At 40.9% G+C, this 17,540-nt stretch overlaps 1 protein-coding gene across 6 annotated transcripts in view; it reads left to right on the top strand.

Annotated features, from left to right (window-relative positions):
- The window catches only part of HEMK1 (HemK methyltransferase family member 1), a 179,874-nt gene that overhangs the window by 32,027 nt on the left and 130,307 nt on the right, over window positions 1-17,540 (top strand). For all 6 annotated transcript variants that reach the window (XR_009153962.1, XM_058174005.1, XM_058174006.1 and 3 more), the window contains 3 exons: window positions 2,482-2,531; window positions 5,880-5,985; window positions 8,993-9,088. Coding sequence is in view for 5 of the 6 variants with exons in the window: in XM_058174005.1 (XP_058029988.1) it covers window positions 2,482-2,531; window positions 5,880-5,985; window positions 8,993-9,088 (252 nt within the window). In the remaining variant the exon portion in view is untranslated. The remainder of the gene's footprint in view (window positions 1-2,481; window positions 2,532-5,879; window positions 5,986-8,992; window positions 9,089-17,540) is intronic.

Here is a 17,540-nt window from a genome sequence, read left to right as displayed (position 1 = left end):
ACTAACTAATCATGAAATGAGGTAAAATAGAAGGTTATATTGGGTCACGTTTGGAAGGAAAGAGAAGAAAATGACCAGAAAAAATGTGGGTTGACTGATTTACAGTGGCAATGGGTGCACTGTTGGAAGACCAGGTTAAAGACCTGGTCAAGAAGAAGAAAATCTATCTAGGATTTTATAACAGCCATCACCAACTTGATAGCACTTAATCAACCATCCTATGTACCCACTTAGTGTCTAGATTCTATTTTCTGGCCCCCATTGGATCCAATTTAAATCAGATTTGCCAGGTGCCTTTTGAACACATTCTTCCCAATTCTTTTCAAGTGTAACCCACGTTTGTTAGAAGATCCTCATTTTAGAAAAGTGTCTTTACAAGAGAATTGAAACAATTCCCATTGGCACCAACTGTATATCCATGTGTTCATTTCCAGTATTTTCTCTTTTCCTTGGCCACGTTCCTCAATCAAAAAAAGTGAAGAAAACATCATTTGTGTTCCATTTCTTTCAGTGCATTATAGTCCCTTACAGTATCTTCAAGAGTGTGTCTGGTTATGTCATGCATTCCCATATCGACTTCTAGAAAGGAATATTTGTCTGTGGCCTTAGAACATCTTGAGAGCCTTTCTGTAACCTTCTGAAAGTATGCCACAGAAAGACAGCATACTTCTTTTGACAGCTTCTGAAAAACAGATTGTTGCTTCAGTCTTTCTCAGAAGGGACTTGTGATTAAGATGACCACCTGTCATTGCTTCCAGTTGAGAAAACAGGTAGAAACCTTTCCTGTGCAGAATCATCGTCCTTAGTCTGCAACTGCTCTTCATAAACAACAGTAAAGACAGAGGTGGGCTTCACATAATTTAACAACTAGTTCGCCTAGTGCAGAACCGAAAATATGAGCACATGCGCCTTCCGCGCTTGCGCTGGGCTTCAAACACACGGTGATTTAATGTGTGCGGCTTCCAGCACATCTTCTCGGGCAGCCGCAGTGAGTAGAGTGTGTGAGGTGCAGAAATCAGCTGGGCTGCGTGGGCGAGGTGAGCAAGCCAGAGAGTGAGATATATAGGATGGGATAGCGCTGGGAGCATGTGGGCGGGCCCAGCCGGTGGTCAGAACTACTGGTTTGCCCAAACCGGTCCAAATCAGCAGCACCCCACCTCTGCATAAGGCCCTGTGATTTATTTTTGAGCTCCTAAGTATAAGAACTCTTCTTGTCAGGCTTGAGTCATTGTGTCATGTTCTTCTATCTCTCTGTCCATGACCTCAGCTCTAAGACCTTCAGTCTTTTGGAAGGTTTCTTGATGCTTCTCTGTCAATGTTCCCTATGCCCTATTCAAGAATCCACAGATAAGATGGAAAATGGATAATTTTCCCAGTAGACCTTTTCCCTTTTTTTTTGTAGTGCAATTTGCTGTACTTTTAGTCATATAAAGACCTTGTTGACTTCATAGAAGAAAATAAACATAGCATGTGCTTTGCAGGTCCCAAGAACAGTTTTCTCCCTGTTTTTCTGTAAAAGAGTAAAATCAATAAAAATCATCTGCCAAACATGTTTGCTCCCTCGGTGAGCTGAATACGGTCACAATAACCCCGGGAGAGTGGTGGAATGATCTGAGCAAAGGCCTCACATGATTTTTTTTTTCAACAATCCAAATCAAACATATTCTGCAATTCTGGCATAGCCCTGCACCAGCATCGATAATTCCAATCTTAAATTTATAGTTACACTGGAGTAATGTCGTACATCAGCTTGGAAGGCAGAAAGATGGTTTGAGAAAGATGGGATGTGCACATAGCTCCTATGTGCAATTTCTTAAAGCGGACGTGTCTTTCATCAGGATTAGATGGTTGAGTTATTTGTGAAAAAAAAAAATCGGCAGGTTACAAATAGAAAAAAATCTCAGGAAAAGTTGAGTTTGACGCTTTGGAATTATAGAAAGGCCTTTGTGTTCCTGCACAGTGCGGCTATGCAAATTTTCAGGGCAGGTAAACTGAGGCCTGCATGATTCTAAAGCTACAGTAGAATGTTTGGATTGTTTGGAGGTGATTAAGAATAAATCTAATTCCCTTGATATAGGTAGATACACTCACACACACAAAACATCCACAACACAAAGATGCCTCTCTAGACTTTTGATTTCTAGACTTTTTTCATTGTTGTCTGCCATCATTTTATATAGTAAGGAAAGAAATGAGTATCTGATACTAAGACTAACATCAGAGGTATTGCATACAAGAAAGGAATTGAGCAAATGTTTCAAAACAGGGATTGCAGTAATGTGTGCAACATTTGTTGCATAATAAATGTACATAATTGATGGGTTGCAGCAACCTCAGGTTGTTGTGTTTTGATTCAGTATGAGTTATTATGCAATCAAAAATGTTAATTTACTATGAGTGAGACAACTGTTAAAACTAATCATAAGTGATAAGTGACATGCATGTAAATCAAAGGTATTATGTCAAATCTTCTCTCTATAGGTTACAACTTCAGGAAAGAATCCATATCTTTCACCATGATATATCTTCATGTAAGTTCTCTTCATATTTTTAATTGTCCATTGTAAAAGGCTTGAGGGAAGAACATTCTCTTGCAAGAACATACAAGAAAGCTGGAAAGGCCTTTAATCTACTTAATCACACAATGACTGCAAAATGAAATGATGGCTTCTGAATCTCCCATGTTTTATTCCCCAGTATATGCTCATAATTTGGTTTTAAATGATAACTTCTACTACAAGGTCAGGCTGCACATTTTTTGTGTGCATTGTAAATTGTTAAAGAAGGGAAATATAGTGTGGGAAGTTATTACGTGCAATTTAGTACAGCGGACTGCAACCTTAAACACTCGAAGAGTCATCCGGACTCATTTCCCACAGAAAACACCAGGAGCCAATAATTAAACAACTGGTGTGACTGGGTGGGCATGGCCAACTCAACGTCACTGACTTTCACCCAGTCACATGACACACACACCCCAGCCACACCTATCCAGCCAGTCATTAGGGCAGAGAACCAGTTGTTAAATTATTTGCCACACCCAGCCACACTTCACCCCTCCTCTCCCAGCCACCCCTTGCCTTGCCCGCCCTCGGGTGTGTTGTTCACCCCGCCCTCTCTCTCTCCTTCTCTGTCTCTGTCTCTCTCTCCTTTTTCCCTTCTTTCTCCTTTCTCTCTCCTCTCTCTCTCTTTCTCTCTCCCACTCTCTCTCCTCTCTCCTTCTCTGTCTGTCTCTCTCTCCTTCTCTCTCCTCTCTTTCCTTTTTCCCTTCTCTCTCCTCCGTCTCTCTCCCCTCTTGATCTCTCTCCTCTCTTTCTCTCCTCTGTCTCTCCTCTCTCTTTTTTCCTTCTCTCTGTCTCTCCTTTCTCCTTCTCTGTCTCTCTCCCCCTCTCTCTCCTCTCTTTCTCCTCCCTCTCCTTTCCATCCCCCCTCTCTCTCTGGGACTCCCTGCTGGACAGACTACAGCAGGAAATGGCAGGTGGCTACTTCCGGCCTTTGTTGATGTGGCCATGTCTCCACCCTGAGATACTGGCCTCACCCATGCCACTGTCAAACCTCACATGACTTTGCCATACCTGTGGGGGGGGAAAGGATCCCCTGAACTGGTGCTGTGGTGGTCCGCAGGCCGACCAGCCTATGAGCAGTATGCCGATGATCACCTGGTTGGCAGAGAGCCAAAGGCCATCTGGCCAGCAGGGAAGCGGGGCATCACAACACAGGTGGTCTGCAGGGTCTGCAGGACAAGCAACTGACATCCAGGAAGGGAGAGCAAGCCAACAACTCTGCTGCTGTTGCCAGGGGCAAGTGGGGCAGAATCTCATTGTGGCTCCCCGTTGTAATGGGCTCCAGGCAGAGGAAGGGACCCCGTCTCCCCCATTGTGAAATGCACTAAATTTCACTGTGCTGTGCACGAGGCACTGTGAGAGCAGTGGGCAAGCCATGGAGGTGGCAAAAGCAGTGGTGTCGGGAGCCACAGCAGAGGGCTGAAAGAGTCACATGTGGCTCCAGAGCCACTGGTTGCCGACACCCGATTTAGTAAGTGTAAAATGGAATTGTGCTGGGCTCAGAACAGAAACATTAGGCTGGTAAATGAGATTAAGCACTGGGAATTTAACTTGTCAGTGATGTATAAATAGCTTCTCTGGCCTCTAATTCATTTCTGAATGCATACCCAAGTGTAAATGCTTACTACTAGAGATGCACAGTCCTTCAATTTCAAAAGGGACACCATTGGCATATGAACAAATACCATTTGTCAACAACTGTTTGTTTATTTCTTTATTGATTTAACTTATATGCAACCCATATCACCTAGAGAAAAATCTAGGTGGCTAACGATCAATAAAAATAAGATAACATTAAAACTTTAAAACAATATTAACATTAAAATGGATGTCAGAATTGACGAAGATGGGAGGAAACAGAACAAGATGCACATCAGGAAGAAGTGGGGTCTTTAATGCAACTTCAAATCAGAGATCCAGTTGAATAACAATTGGATTGAATCAAACCTTCAAACTGAATCTTAGTCAAATAAATATATTCAGTGGAGTGTCTTTAAATCAATACATCAATATAATCGATTTTTGGATACATGCACACACTCAACCACTCAAAATAAATCTGTGGCTCAACTATTTGAATTGATTGTTGAGTGATTTGCACAAATCTACCACTTAAATTAAAAGTCCTCCATAATTTTGGAATGATATACTTGAGGAATATCATCTGCCACATCAATTTACATGTGCATTAAGAAATTCCTGAAATTAATTAATTAATTAATTCTTTATCTATCTATCTATCTATCTATCTATCTATCTATCTATCTATCTATCTATCTATCTATCATCTATGTATCTATTTATATTTCATACTTCTTAGCCACCCAACTCCTCCTTCTAAGTCAGCAGTCCCCAACCTTTGTGGCTTGGATGGGGGAGAGGGTATGGGCATGGGTATGGGTATGTCTATGGGTGTGTGCACAGCTCAACTTGCATGAGCAGCAGGCCAGCACGCGTGCACATGTGCTTGCACAGCCCAGTTGCCAATAGGCCACGGCCTGGTAGTGGACCGCAGCCTGGGGATTGGGGACCCCTGTTCTAAGTAGATAACAGAGGGCCTTTTCAATCCACCCCTAATTTCTGGAAAGTCCCATTCCCATTTTACCTGGTGTTATCCTTTGGAAAACATAAAGCCTAAAGCAGATCTGCCCCTCTGGGCATCCAGAGGCCTCGCCCGGCATGTTGCCAGCCGAAATGAAGTTCGGCATTCATCGAACTTCAGCCGGCAACATGCCAGGTGAGGATGTCAACGGAGCATCAGAGGGGTGGATCCACCCCTCAGAAGCTCCATTTCAGCCAGCAACATGCAGGACAAATGTTGCAGAGCTTCTGCAGTTATTCGTAAAGGCAAACAACTGCCATGGTGCTGCAAGATTTGTAATGTCAGGACTTGTTTGTAAACGCTAAGGGGTACTTATCACGTAACTTTGAGCGTTCATTAAGGGAACGCTTGTAACCTGGGGATTACCTGTATTTGTAAAATTAATATACTTTCCATATAATCTCTTTTCAATTCAACCAACTAGAGCTGTCCCAATATATTCTGCAATTTTCTTTTGAATAGGTATTTCTTTTCAGTATGATTTATTATATGATACGTGAAAATAATCCTGTCACAGTTTTTTTTCTTATTGGATTCCAGCTTTTGAAATAGACTCTCACAAAGATTATGCTCAGAATCGGATTACTTGAAATTCAAAAGAATATTAAAAGTTCTTTTTCATGGCCATCTGTGAAGTTTTTAAAATAAAGGAATAAATGCTTGCCTGCTACTTTGAATGTTTAAAAAGCATTTTAATGCTTTCATCATTGTAGGTCCTTGGGAATGCCTTCAGCCTTGGGGTTTGGTAGATACTATCATCAGTAATCCACCTTACATTTTTCACGAAGATATGAGTGACTTGGCAGCAGAAATTATCTGGTATATCCATCTTTTCTTCATTTTCCACATTGTGTATTGTTTTTTTCTTTGCTGCAGTTTTAAAGCCAAAGACTCTGATGTTGAAAGCCCTGGCATTATTACAATCTTTTACAATTATTAAGGAAATAATAGCAACAGCAATCTCTCCCAAATCTGAATTCAGATATGTTTTCGTTACCTCTGACAACATTATTTTCTGCATGGGAGGAAGAATAGGTTACATATAGACATTGTAGAAGGAGAGTTGTATTAGTCAATTTTAGCCAAAAATCAGAAAGAATCTGAAGCATTTTAATAATAATAATAATAATAATGATGATGATGATGATGATGATGATGATGATGATGATGATGATGTTTTAATTTGTATACCGCCCTTCTCCCGAAGGACTCAGGGCGGTGAACAGGCAGATAAAATACAAACAGAAACATACATCATAATTAAAACAACCCTTAAAAAACTGATTCAAATTCGCCAGAAATTTAAAATAACATTACACCCCATAAAAAATTACAGAAATTTAAAACCCACAATTAAAATTTAAAATTTAGAATTTAAAATCAGGCCAATCCAGCCATACGAAATAAATAGGTTTTAAGTTCGCGGCGAAAGGTCCTAAGGTCAGTTAGTTGTCGAAGCCCGAGGGGACGCTCGTTCCACAGGATAGGAGCCCCCACAGAGAAGGCCCTCCCCCTGGGGGCCGCCAGTCGACATTGTTTGGCTGATGGCACCCTGAGGAGTTCCTCTCTGTGGGAACGCACCGGACGCTGGGAGATAGAGGCCGGCAGTAGACAGTCCCGTAAGTAGCCCGGTCCTAAGCCATGGAGCGCTTTAAAGGTGGTAACCAATACCTTGAAGTGCACCCGGAAAACAACAGGTAGCCAGTGCAGTCTGCGCAGGATAGGTGTTACGTGGGAGCTTCGAACCGCTCCCTCAATAACCCGCGCATTTTTTCAGGCTAACTGTCAGAAAGTTCAATAAAAGCTTATGCTTTTTGATAAAATTGGTTAATCTGAAATAGTGCTACCAGACTCCTCCTGATTTTAGGTTCCATGTAGATAATTGGATTTTTATACCATGGCTAAGAGAATCTGTAAGGAGAAAATTACATAGAAAGATTTTCTTTTTCTTAAAAAAAACTTTCCTTTGATATCACAATCATAATCCAGGCATCTTATGTCTGCTGTTAGAAAAACGAAGTGAGATTTCCTTTATGAGTGTCCTTTGCTGTCCTTTGGGCTCTTTCTAAAATCTATTAACATGGAGACTTAGGACTGAAAAAAGTATTTCAGATTCTAGGAGACTAGGAATATTTCAGTTAACCATTCAGTTAACTATTAGGTTGAACAAAGCATTCCAGGATTTTGGGTGGCTAATGGATCTGCTGTTATTGCCACTGTAAATAATTTATCAAAGGACTTTATAACACTTTCTTTGTAATATTATACAAATAATAGATTTCAGCTTATCTCTCTTTAGTCAGTCCCTATAAGTCCTGTTCTTATTTAGTCCCACACCTAGAGCAAAATACTAAGTTTGGAGAAAAGCATTTATGACTTGCTCATCTCTTTTACTGGAAAAATCAGACCAACACTATTTTTGATGTGTTTCAAAGATAAGTACAGGGTATTTAAATTAATGGACCTTTTTTATCATGCCTACCTTACCTAATAGAAAGTCACCTGCAGCAGCGTTCCCCAACCTTTCCAGCTTTGTAGACTGGCGGGGGGGGACAGAGAGGATGGTTCTGCATGGGTGTTGTCATCCATCAGCAGTCTGCAGAGCTGGCGGCAGAGTCGGATAGTGAGGATGCTGGGGAAGACAATGGGCCAGTCCTGGAGTCAGGGGAAGGCCCGGACAAGGGTTCTGTGTCAAAGGCAGAGATGGGGCCAGGGCCATCTGGGAGCGATGTGTGGACTCCGGAGCAGACAGCAGTGAGGCAGAGGAACAGGAGGCGCATGCGAAGAGCTGCCAGAAGGCAAGAGCAGCTAAAGCAAGAAGGACAACTCAAGAGTAAGGCCAGGAGATGATTGCCCCTCCCATAAGGCTTAAAAGAGCAGCAATGGCTCTTGGGCTCTTTGTAGGAAAGCAATATTGCTACATTTGTTTCTAGTTGGCATCTCTTGTTTCTGAACTTCATGGGGCTTTGCCAAGAAAAAAAACACCCTTTGGCAGGGTGCCAAAGAAGACAAACAGGCCGAAGGACTTTTTCTGAAGGATTTGTTTTGGAATTAATTTGGACTAATCTGAGAATGAAGTAATTCTCAGCTGTTCTAATAAAATATGTTTGTTTAGGACTGATTGTATCTGGTAATAACTACTTGGGCCTAGGTCACAACAATGGGCAGCAGGTGAGCATGTGCAGCTCCATTTGTATGAGTGATGGGCATGCATGCCCACTACCAGCACAAATGGAGCTTCACGCATGCGCTTACCCACCACATCCACATCCCAGTTCCAAACATGCCGCAGCCCAGTAGTGGGCCACTGCCCAGGGGTTGGATACCCCTGCCCTATAGCACTTCCATATAAAAGAATACAGATAAATTAGACACAACCTCTGGGCTGTGGACCACTACTGGCCTGTGGCCGATTCGGGAACAAGACCATGGAAGTGGCGAATGAGTGCGTACATGAAGCTCCATTCGTGCAAGCCACCACCCAGGGGTTGGGGACCCCTGCCCTATATCACTTCTGTATAAAAGAGTAGGGATAAACTAGACACATTAGTTTTGTTAAAATTGAAATATGGTATTGTTGTAATTTTTTTCTATGAACGCTTTTGTTGACGGTGGTCTCAGTAACACAATAAATGATTATCATCTCCAGAATAATCTGCTGGAAAGCCCCTAGGTTTTCCAGTAAAAATTCAGTACCAGGAATTTCCATTCTTATTCCTAGTGACCAAATCTAATGACATGTTTGCCTTTGCAATATCTTTTGAATTTTCTGTTCTCTATAAAGCCAGGATATGGCTTGGTTTTTAGACGTGTCTTTGGTTTATAGCTTTGAAGACCTTGGTGCCCTGGATGGAGGCATTGATGGGATGAGCATCATCAAAGAAATTCTGAAAATGGCCTCTTACATTCTCAAGGATTGTGGGTAAGTTCTGATGTTGATTGCTTCTTTTGAAATAAATTCTGTTTTTAGGGTTTAAGGAACTGGCAAAGAAAAGCAGGCAAAACAGCAGGCAAACAGGAGGAAGCAAGGAGATTGAAAGCACATTTTCAAAGAGCAGCAAAGAAAGACAATGAAGTTTACTGGGACCAGCATAAACAAGGGATCAGCATAAACAAGGGACCAGCATAAACAAGGGCTACATGAAGGGCCACGCCAGGAATGCATTTGTGTAACTCAAAAAAGATACAAATACCATTTACTGCTCATAAAAGCATCATCAAAAACAAGCGAGGGGCAGAAATATCTGATCAATAAGGTGTCAAGAACAGATGGCAAGAATATACAGAAGAACAACAAAGAGGCCCAGCCTTCTCAAGATTATGAGGAAAAGGAGACAGAAATAGAACCTGGAAGCCATCCTTCCAGAAGACATGGGCAGTGAGTCAATTGCCAAACAAAAGTGTCTCAGCTACTGATATGCCCGCAGAATTGCCAAGGCCTGTACCACCCACAATCATCACAGACTTGGGCCAGAAATAGCCACAGGCTTGGAAATAGTCATAGTTCATTCCTTGGTGGAAAAGAATTGCTTCAATTACTGCACAATTGCACTCATCCTTCAGACTTCAGATTATCAAGATTCTTCTTAAGATCATACAACAATATTTGAATAGAATAGAATAGAATTCTTTATTGGCTAAGTGCGATTGGACACACAAGGAATTTGTCTTGGTGCATACATAAAAGAAAAGATACATTCGTCAAGAATCATAAGGTACACACGGTGCGCATCATTGAAAGGAAATTACCAGGTGTTCAAGGTGTCTTCAGAAGGGATCATGGTTCTGGTGACCATGTAGTAAATCTGTGCTGGATCATAGAAAAATATCAAATATCAAAATATCAGAAGAACATCTACATTTGCTTTTACAAGAAAACGTTTAAATGTGTATCATAAAAAGCCATGGAGAGCTGTAGAAGACCTGGGAATGTCAACACATCTCGTTAAGTTGCTGCAGTTGCTGCATACAAATCCGGAAGTCACTGTGCATATAATCATAATCATAATAACAGAGTTGGAAGGGACCTTGGAGGTCTTCTAGTCCAGGGGTCTCCAATCTTGATCCCTTTAAGACTTGTGGACTTCAACTCCCAGAGTCCCTTAGCCAGCTTTGCTGGCTAAGGGACTCTGGGAGTTGAAGTCCACAAATCTTAAAGGGACCAAGGTTGGAGACCCCTGTTCTAGTCCAACCCCCTGCCCAGGCAGGAAACCCTATACCATTTCAGACAAATGGTTATCCAACATTTTCTTAAAAATTTCCAGTGTTGGAGAATTCACAACTTCTGCAGGCAAGTTGTTCCACTTATTAATTGTTCTAACTGTCAGGAAATGAAGCCACTTTATCTTGGTTCAAGATAAAGAAAAGAGTGCAGTAAGGTTGATTCTTCCACCCTTTTTATTCAACCTATATGCCAAAGTGATCATGAGGAAGCTGGAACTTGAAGAATCAAAAATCAGCATAAAGATTGGGGAAAGGACCATCAACAATCTTCAGTAGGATGATGACTCGGCTCTCCTTTTGGAAACTAAAGAAGTTCTAAAACAGCAGATCAAAAGGATTAAAGAAAAGAGTGAGAAATTTGGCCTCTTCCTGAACATAAAAAATTCCCAATCTTATAATCACTGTGAGGAATGAAACTATCAAAATAACAATTGATGATGAAGAGACTGAATGCCTGTAAGAAATCTCTTTTCCTAGGAATGCAGATTGATTAGAAACAGTGAATGCAGTCCAAAAATAAACCATCCAATTGCAATGAATCGCACAGCAATGGTGAGCATAAATAGAGTACAGAAAAACAAGGACATTAGTCTGTTAACTAAATGCTGATTAGTCTGCATTATTGTGTTTCCCATATCTACCTAGACGTTCCAAAGGTGCTTTTTCAGGAGGCAACTGGACTTCTTTGGATTTATTTTCTTTGAAGACATTTCGCTTCTCATCCAAGAAGCTTCTTCAGCTCTGAGTGGATAGAAGGGAATGGAAGGATATGCCTTGCAGACAGCTGGTCATTTACATCCCTTAAGAGGGTCCTTGAAGTACTTGGAGGTTTATCTGTGTCCTCAGGGTCACCTGAGTAGTGCTCCTGATTCCTGTTCCTGTGACCTTGAGGACACAGATAAACCTCCAAGTGCTTTAACGACCCTCTAAAGGGATGCAAATGACCAGCTGTGTGCAAGGAATATAAATATAAATCCTTCCATTCCCCACTATCCTATCTGAGCTGAAGAAGCTTCTTGGATGAAAAGCGAAACGTATTCAAATTAAAAAAAACACCAAGGAGGTCCAGTTGAAAAAGCACCTTTGGGACAACTATGTCCTGGATGACTGAGAATATCTACAGACTTTTATATCTACTTAGAGTTACGAATTTTGGACCATGAAGCGGTTCACAGGACAGAAGGAAATCAACATTCAAACGGTGATATTAGAGAGGGCTTCTACAAATTCATTGGACAACATAGGTGACAAATAAGCAAGTACCGAACCGTATAAAATCAGACACTGGAAGGCAAAATCACAAAATCCCACCTTACTTATTTTGGCCATATGTGCTTAAACTCACTGGAAAAAGCATTATGCTCAGAATATTCTGTGAAAAAAGAAAACGAGACTACCAAAAAACACAGTGGCTAGACGTTATAAAAGCCGACACCAGCCAGAACATTAAACAAACTGAAAGAAGCCCTTCAAGGTGAGAGAAAAGAGAGCTCATCCATAGAATTGCCAAGAATCGGACACAGTTGAACAGATAGCATCATCAAGGAAATGGAGATGACATTTTCTGCCTTGTATTTTGCAGCCAAAATCATTTATGCAGAGTTGCATAGAAGCATGTACATCATGAGCAACTTCTGCTTTTTTCTGCCAGTCATTTCCCAACTTTAGAGGGAGAAGAAATAGAGAAAATGTACATAAACTGATGGAATGGATCCTATTCTTGCTAGTGCACTCAAATCCTAAAATGCAAGTGCTTATGGATACCAGCATGTTTAGTGGCATTTAGCAACTTGAGTTTCCTGCCTCACTTTTTTTTTTTTAAGATGATTTGTCGTTTTAAATATTTAAGGACTGGCTATGGATACACGTTAAAAGAGTGGAACTACCATCAGCCACATCCTCTATATGAATGATATCAAATTGTGTGCTAAGAGCGAACAAGACATCGGTTCACTGATTTACCCAATATGGATATACAGTGAAAACATCAGGATGTCATTTGGACTGGAGAAGTGTGACCGGATGCTAGTCAAGAAACAAAAAGTAGTTAAGACTGATGGGGTGAAAGTACCACAAGGCCACATAGCAGACATAGAGACCAACTACAAGTGCCTTGGTATCCCAGAGTCATATGGGAAACTTGATGAGGAGGCAAATAAAACAACAACATCCAAGAACAGATAAGACAGGTCCTAAAGAGCCAGCTCAGTGATAAGAACAAAATCCACACCATCAACATATATGCCCTGCCAGTCATCAGATTCCCTGCCAGTATAGTGAGCTGGCCAAAGAACAACATGGAAGTTGTGATATGAAGACTTGGAAGTGTTTCACAATGTTCAGAGATTTCACCTCATGTCCAAACTTAGAGACTGTACACCAACCGAAAAGAGAGTAGACAGGGTCTGTTAGTGTTAAATCCATTGTCCTGGACAAAACACTGAGCAATCAGGTATGAATCAATCAAATGACACTCAGAGATGAACTGCTAAGAGAATGACTGGGATAGCAGCAAACAGGGAAGGAAGATCATACAAAGGAAATTCGTTGCAAGATAAGATCCTGAATGAGATATACCATTGACAGATGGTTGAGGTAACAGGCATTGGAAAATCCTACCAGTGGTTGGAAAGGGCTGGACTAAAAAGACAGCTCTTAGCTACTGATCATAGCAGTAGAAGAACAGGCGCTAAGTGTAAAAATGACCAGGCTGAGCTTGAGGGTGGGGTCAAACACATCATCATTTTGGAGTTGCAACGTCTCCATAAAAGACCTAGGTCCAGCCCCCCTTGAAGCCTGTTGATTCTTATCTGGCATCAATTTCACTTGATCAGATTCTTGTGAAGGTATAAACCTGTAGTGCTTTTGAACTCTAATTTGGACTTTTTGGTTCCCTACACATGACATTAAACACCGGAGCCATAGAAGTGGGGGGGAGGTGTCTACCATACCAGACAGGACCCAGGGGGCAAACTATGAAGAAAGGCCTCAGAGACACTCCAACACATTATTGGCAGGGTGTAAAATGAGAAGGGGCTAGCCAATCAACCAGATGTGATAATACACAAGGGCCAGAAGACAATGGTGGTGGTAGATATAGCAGTGCCAACAAACAGCAACATTTGGAAAGAGTATGAGAAGCTGGAAATGTAACAGGAGCTAGAGAGGATGTAAAAAGTAAAGGCCAAAGTGGTGGTAGGAGCAGTTGGGGCTGTAACAGTGGTGGGATTCGAATTTTTTTATTGTCGGTTCTGTGGGCATGGCTTGGGTGTGGCATGGCTTGGTGGGCATGGTAGGGGAAGGATACTGTAAAATCTCTATTCCCTCCCCACTCAAGGGGAAGGTTATTGCAAAATTCCCATTTCCTCCCAATCAGCTGGGATTCAGGAGGCAGAGAATAGATGGGGGTGGGGCCATTCAGAGGTGGTATTTACCGGTTCTCCGAACTACTCAAAATTTCCACTTCCGGTTCTCCAGAACTGGTCAGAACCTGCTGAATACCACCTCTGGGCTGTAACTGTTAAGTTGAGAGAGTGGCTCCAATAGATCTCAGGAACAACATCAGATCTCTCTGTGCAGAAGAGTGCAGTCCTGGGAACAGCTAGGATACTGTGCAGAACCTTCAAACTTCAAGATAGAGGTATATTGGATTTTTCGGAGTATAAGATGCAGTTTTTCCTCCCTAAAAGAGGATGGAAATGTTGGTGTGTCTCATACACCAAATACAGCCATTTTTGGCCTCCCGAAGCCCTGCCCCGCTCATCCCATTTTTGTGAAAAAAGGACCCGTTTTTGCAAAAAATGCAGTGTGCAGAGGGTTTGGGAGGCCTACAGAGTGGTCCTGGGGAGGGCAAAAACCTTTTTTTTTCTTACTTACCTCTTCAAAATCTTGGTGCATCTTATACACCAGTGTATCTTATAGTCTGAAAAATACGGTATACATAAATGGTTTTTCATAAATGATTATTCTGTGATTGTCCTTGATCACCATCACCATGATAATCATTTTTTGAGTGAGTGAGATATGACATCCACTTATGAGGATGCCTCCAACATGCTTCTGTGGAGTGTTGGAATGGGAAGGTTTTCTATCCCATTTCCAGAATTGAAAAGTTCCCACATGTTCAAGCCACAAGGGCCTCTTGTGGCTCAACAGGCTAATGCAGTCTGTTATTAACACAGCTGCCTGCAATTACAATTACTGCAGGTTCGAGTCCCACCAGGCCCAAGGTTGACTCAGCCTTCCATCCTTTATAAGGTAGGTAAAATGAGGACCCAGATTGTTGGGTGGGCAATACAAGTTGACTTTGTATATAAAATACAAATGGATGAGATTATTCCCTTACACAATGTAAGCCGCCCTGAGTCTTCAGAGAAGGGCGGGATATAAATTCAAATTTTTAAAAAAAGAAGTCTGACTTGTCTTGGTTTTGTTTTCCTATTTAATAATCTGCAAATCAGAAAGATGAGAGATAGAGAACAAAACTATTTTTTTTATTCTGAGTAGAATTTTGTCCCCTCCCTATCACCTTTTGTGTAGGAAAGGAGAGGAAAAAACACGTTTACTGGCAGGTCATATAGAGTCATATATGAGAGTCACTTTCTTTTTTTTTTTTTATTCAAAAAGTTTTACAAAAAATTTTTTCCCCCTTTCCCCCCAACCCCTTTCCCTTCACAAACCCCCTCCCCCTCCCCCCCTGGCTTCCCGGAACAAACACAAGGTATAGTTAAAAATAAAACAAACATATGCTAAAAAAAAAATTTTTTTCCCAAAACTATTATACCAATTCTCCCTCTCTAGCTCTGACTTCCTCCTTACATAACCAAATCCTTCAAAAAATTAACAATAAACAATAATAAAATATATAAATCAGTAGAACAAATTAATCCTAAAATATTTAAAACCAGCTAAACGTAAAATCCAATCCAATTCAGAGAATATCTCCTTATAGCTTCTATAACCATATAACCATATAATTCTTTCGGGACACAAATATTTTTGTCTATTAATATTTTAAAAACCTTGTTTCAAAAATAATACTATTGTCTCTTGCCATTTTTTTGGTGCATTAATCTCTGTCTTTCCTTCGTTGCTCCTTTTAAAAGTCAATCACAATATTTCCTAGTAATTCCTTATGTCCAGAAATCCAAAATTACTGCCGTATATTCCATCAGTCCAAAAGAGAACTCTTGGGAAACATTAAGCTTGTGAGTCTTTTCCATTTGAGGACAATCTCCTGTAGCACAAATTCAGGCAGCTCATCCAAACTATTTAAAGAAAACTTCTTTAGATCACCTTGTTTCTTCACGATCAAATCTTCATATTTATCCACTTTTATTTGTATATCCTCCATTCCATTTTCCGAATAATTGCACTGGTTAATTTGCTCCAAACTCTCATCCAAAACGTCCCCATTTTTTTTCAAATTGTTTTTTTGTATAATTAAATACATTCTTTCTGTGTAGTCCTGTATAACGTCCCGAACCCATTCTTCTGAAAGAACCTCCATAACAAAATTCCTGCTGAGAATCCCCTTGTAACGTACTTAAACAGCGTAATATAATCCAACAGTCCACAGTCAAACACAATAAGATAAAATCTCCATTCAGTTTCGATTCAACAGCAAAGCTCCCTTTGATGTATCGCTCTGCTTTCAGTTTCTCTAAAACGAAACTGAAGGGGGGGAGGAAGTCAGAAAATCAAAAATACTTGCAAACCAATAATTGCTCCTCACATTCGTTCCGCCTGCTTTTCGTATCCACAAAAAAAATCAATTGCTAGCAGAAGTGGACATCTTCCTCTTTTCCTGCTTTTTCAGGAGCGCAGAGAATACTGGAGGTGGGGGAGGGGTAAATAAGGGGATTCGACCGTTCAGGACTTTGTATTACAAAAACAAAGCCCCTAGGGGAATCTACCCAATTCCTCCCCCTTGCTCTGTCTCTCTCTTTCAACCAGAGAGAGAAATGAAGCCGGGATCAGTTGTTAAATCCGGCTTTTACGGTATTCAATGCGGAGTGCCATAAATTGGCACCCAGCGAGAAAGATGGCGCCACCCAGAAGCCCGAGAGTCACTTTCATCTAGTGGTTAAGGCAACAGACTAGAAAGCAAGAGACTGTGAGTTCAAGTCCCACCTTAGCCGGGTTGTTGTTGTGCAGGAAAATGAGAGGAGGAAGGTGTATTAGAATAGAATAGAATAGAATAGAATAGAATAGAATAGAATAGAATAGAATAGAATAGAATAGAATAGAATAGAATAGAATAGAATAGAATAGAATTTTTTATTAGCCAAGTGTGATTGGACACACAAAGAATTTGTCTTGGTGCATATGCTCTCAGTGTACATAAAAGAAAAGATACGTTCATCAAGAATTCTAAGGTACAACTCTTAATGAAAGTCATTGGGTACAAATAAGCAATCAGGAAACAATCAATATCAATATAAATCATAAGGATACAAGCAACAAAGTTACAGTCATACAGTCATAAGTGGAAGGAAACGGGTGATGGGAACAATGAGAAGATTAATAGTAGTGCAGTTTTAGTAAATAGTTTGACAGTGTTGAGGGAATTATTTGTTTAGCAGAGTGGTGGCGTTTGGGAAGAAACTGTTCTTGTGTCTAGTTGTTCTGGTGTGCAGTGCTCTATATCGTTGTTTTAAGGGTAGGAGTTGAAACAGTTTATGTCCAGGATGTGAGGTATCTGTAAGTATTTTCACAGCCCTCTTTTTAACTGATGCAGTATACAGGTCCTCAGTGGAAGGCAGGTTGGTAGCAGTTGTTTTTTCCACAGTTCTAATTATCCATTGAAGTCTGTGTCTGTCTTGTTGGGTTTCAGAACCAAACCAGACAGTTATAGAGGTGCAGATGACAGATTCAATTATTCCTCTGTAGAACTATATCAGCAGCACCTTGAGCAGTTTGAGCTTTATGAGTTGGCACAGAAAGAATATTCTTTGTTGTGCTTTTTTGATGACGTTTTTGATGTTAGGTGTCAATTTTAGATCTTGCGATATGGTAGAACCTAGAAATTTGAAGGTCTCTACTGTTGATACTGTGTTGTCTAGTATTGTAAGAGGTGGAAGTATGGAAGAGTTTCTCCTAAAGTCTACCACCATTTCTACGGTTTTGAGTGTGTTCAGTTCCAGATTGTT

The sequence above is a fragment of the Ahaetulla prasina genome, chromosome 2 (assembly GCF_028640845.1).
Source record: "Ahaetulla prasina isolate Xishuangbanna chromosome 2, ASM2864084v1, whole genome shotgun sequence".
NCBI lineage: Eukaryota > Metazoa > Chordata > Lepidosauria > Squamata > Colubridae > Ahaetulla > Ahaetulla prasina.
This window is presented reverse-complemented; position numbering and strand designations above follow the sequence as displayed.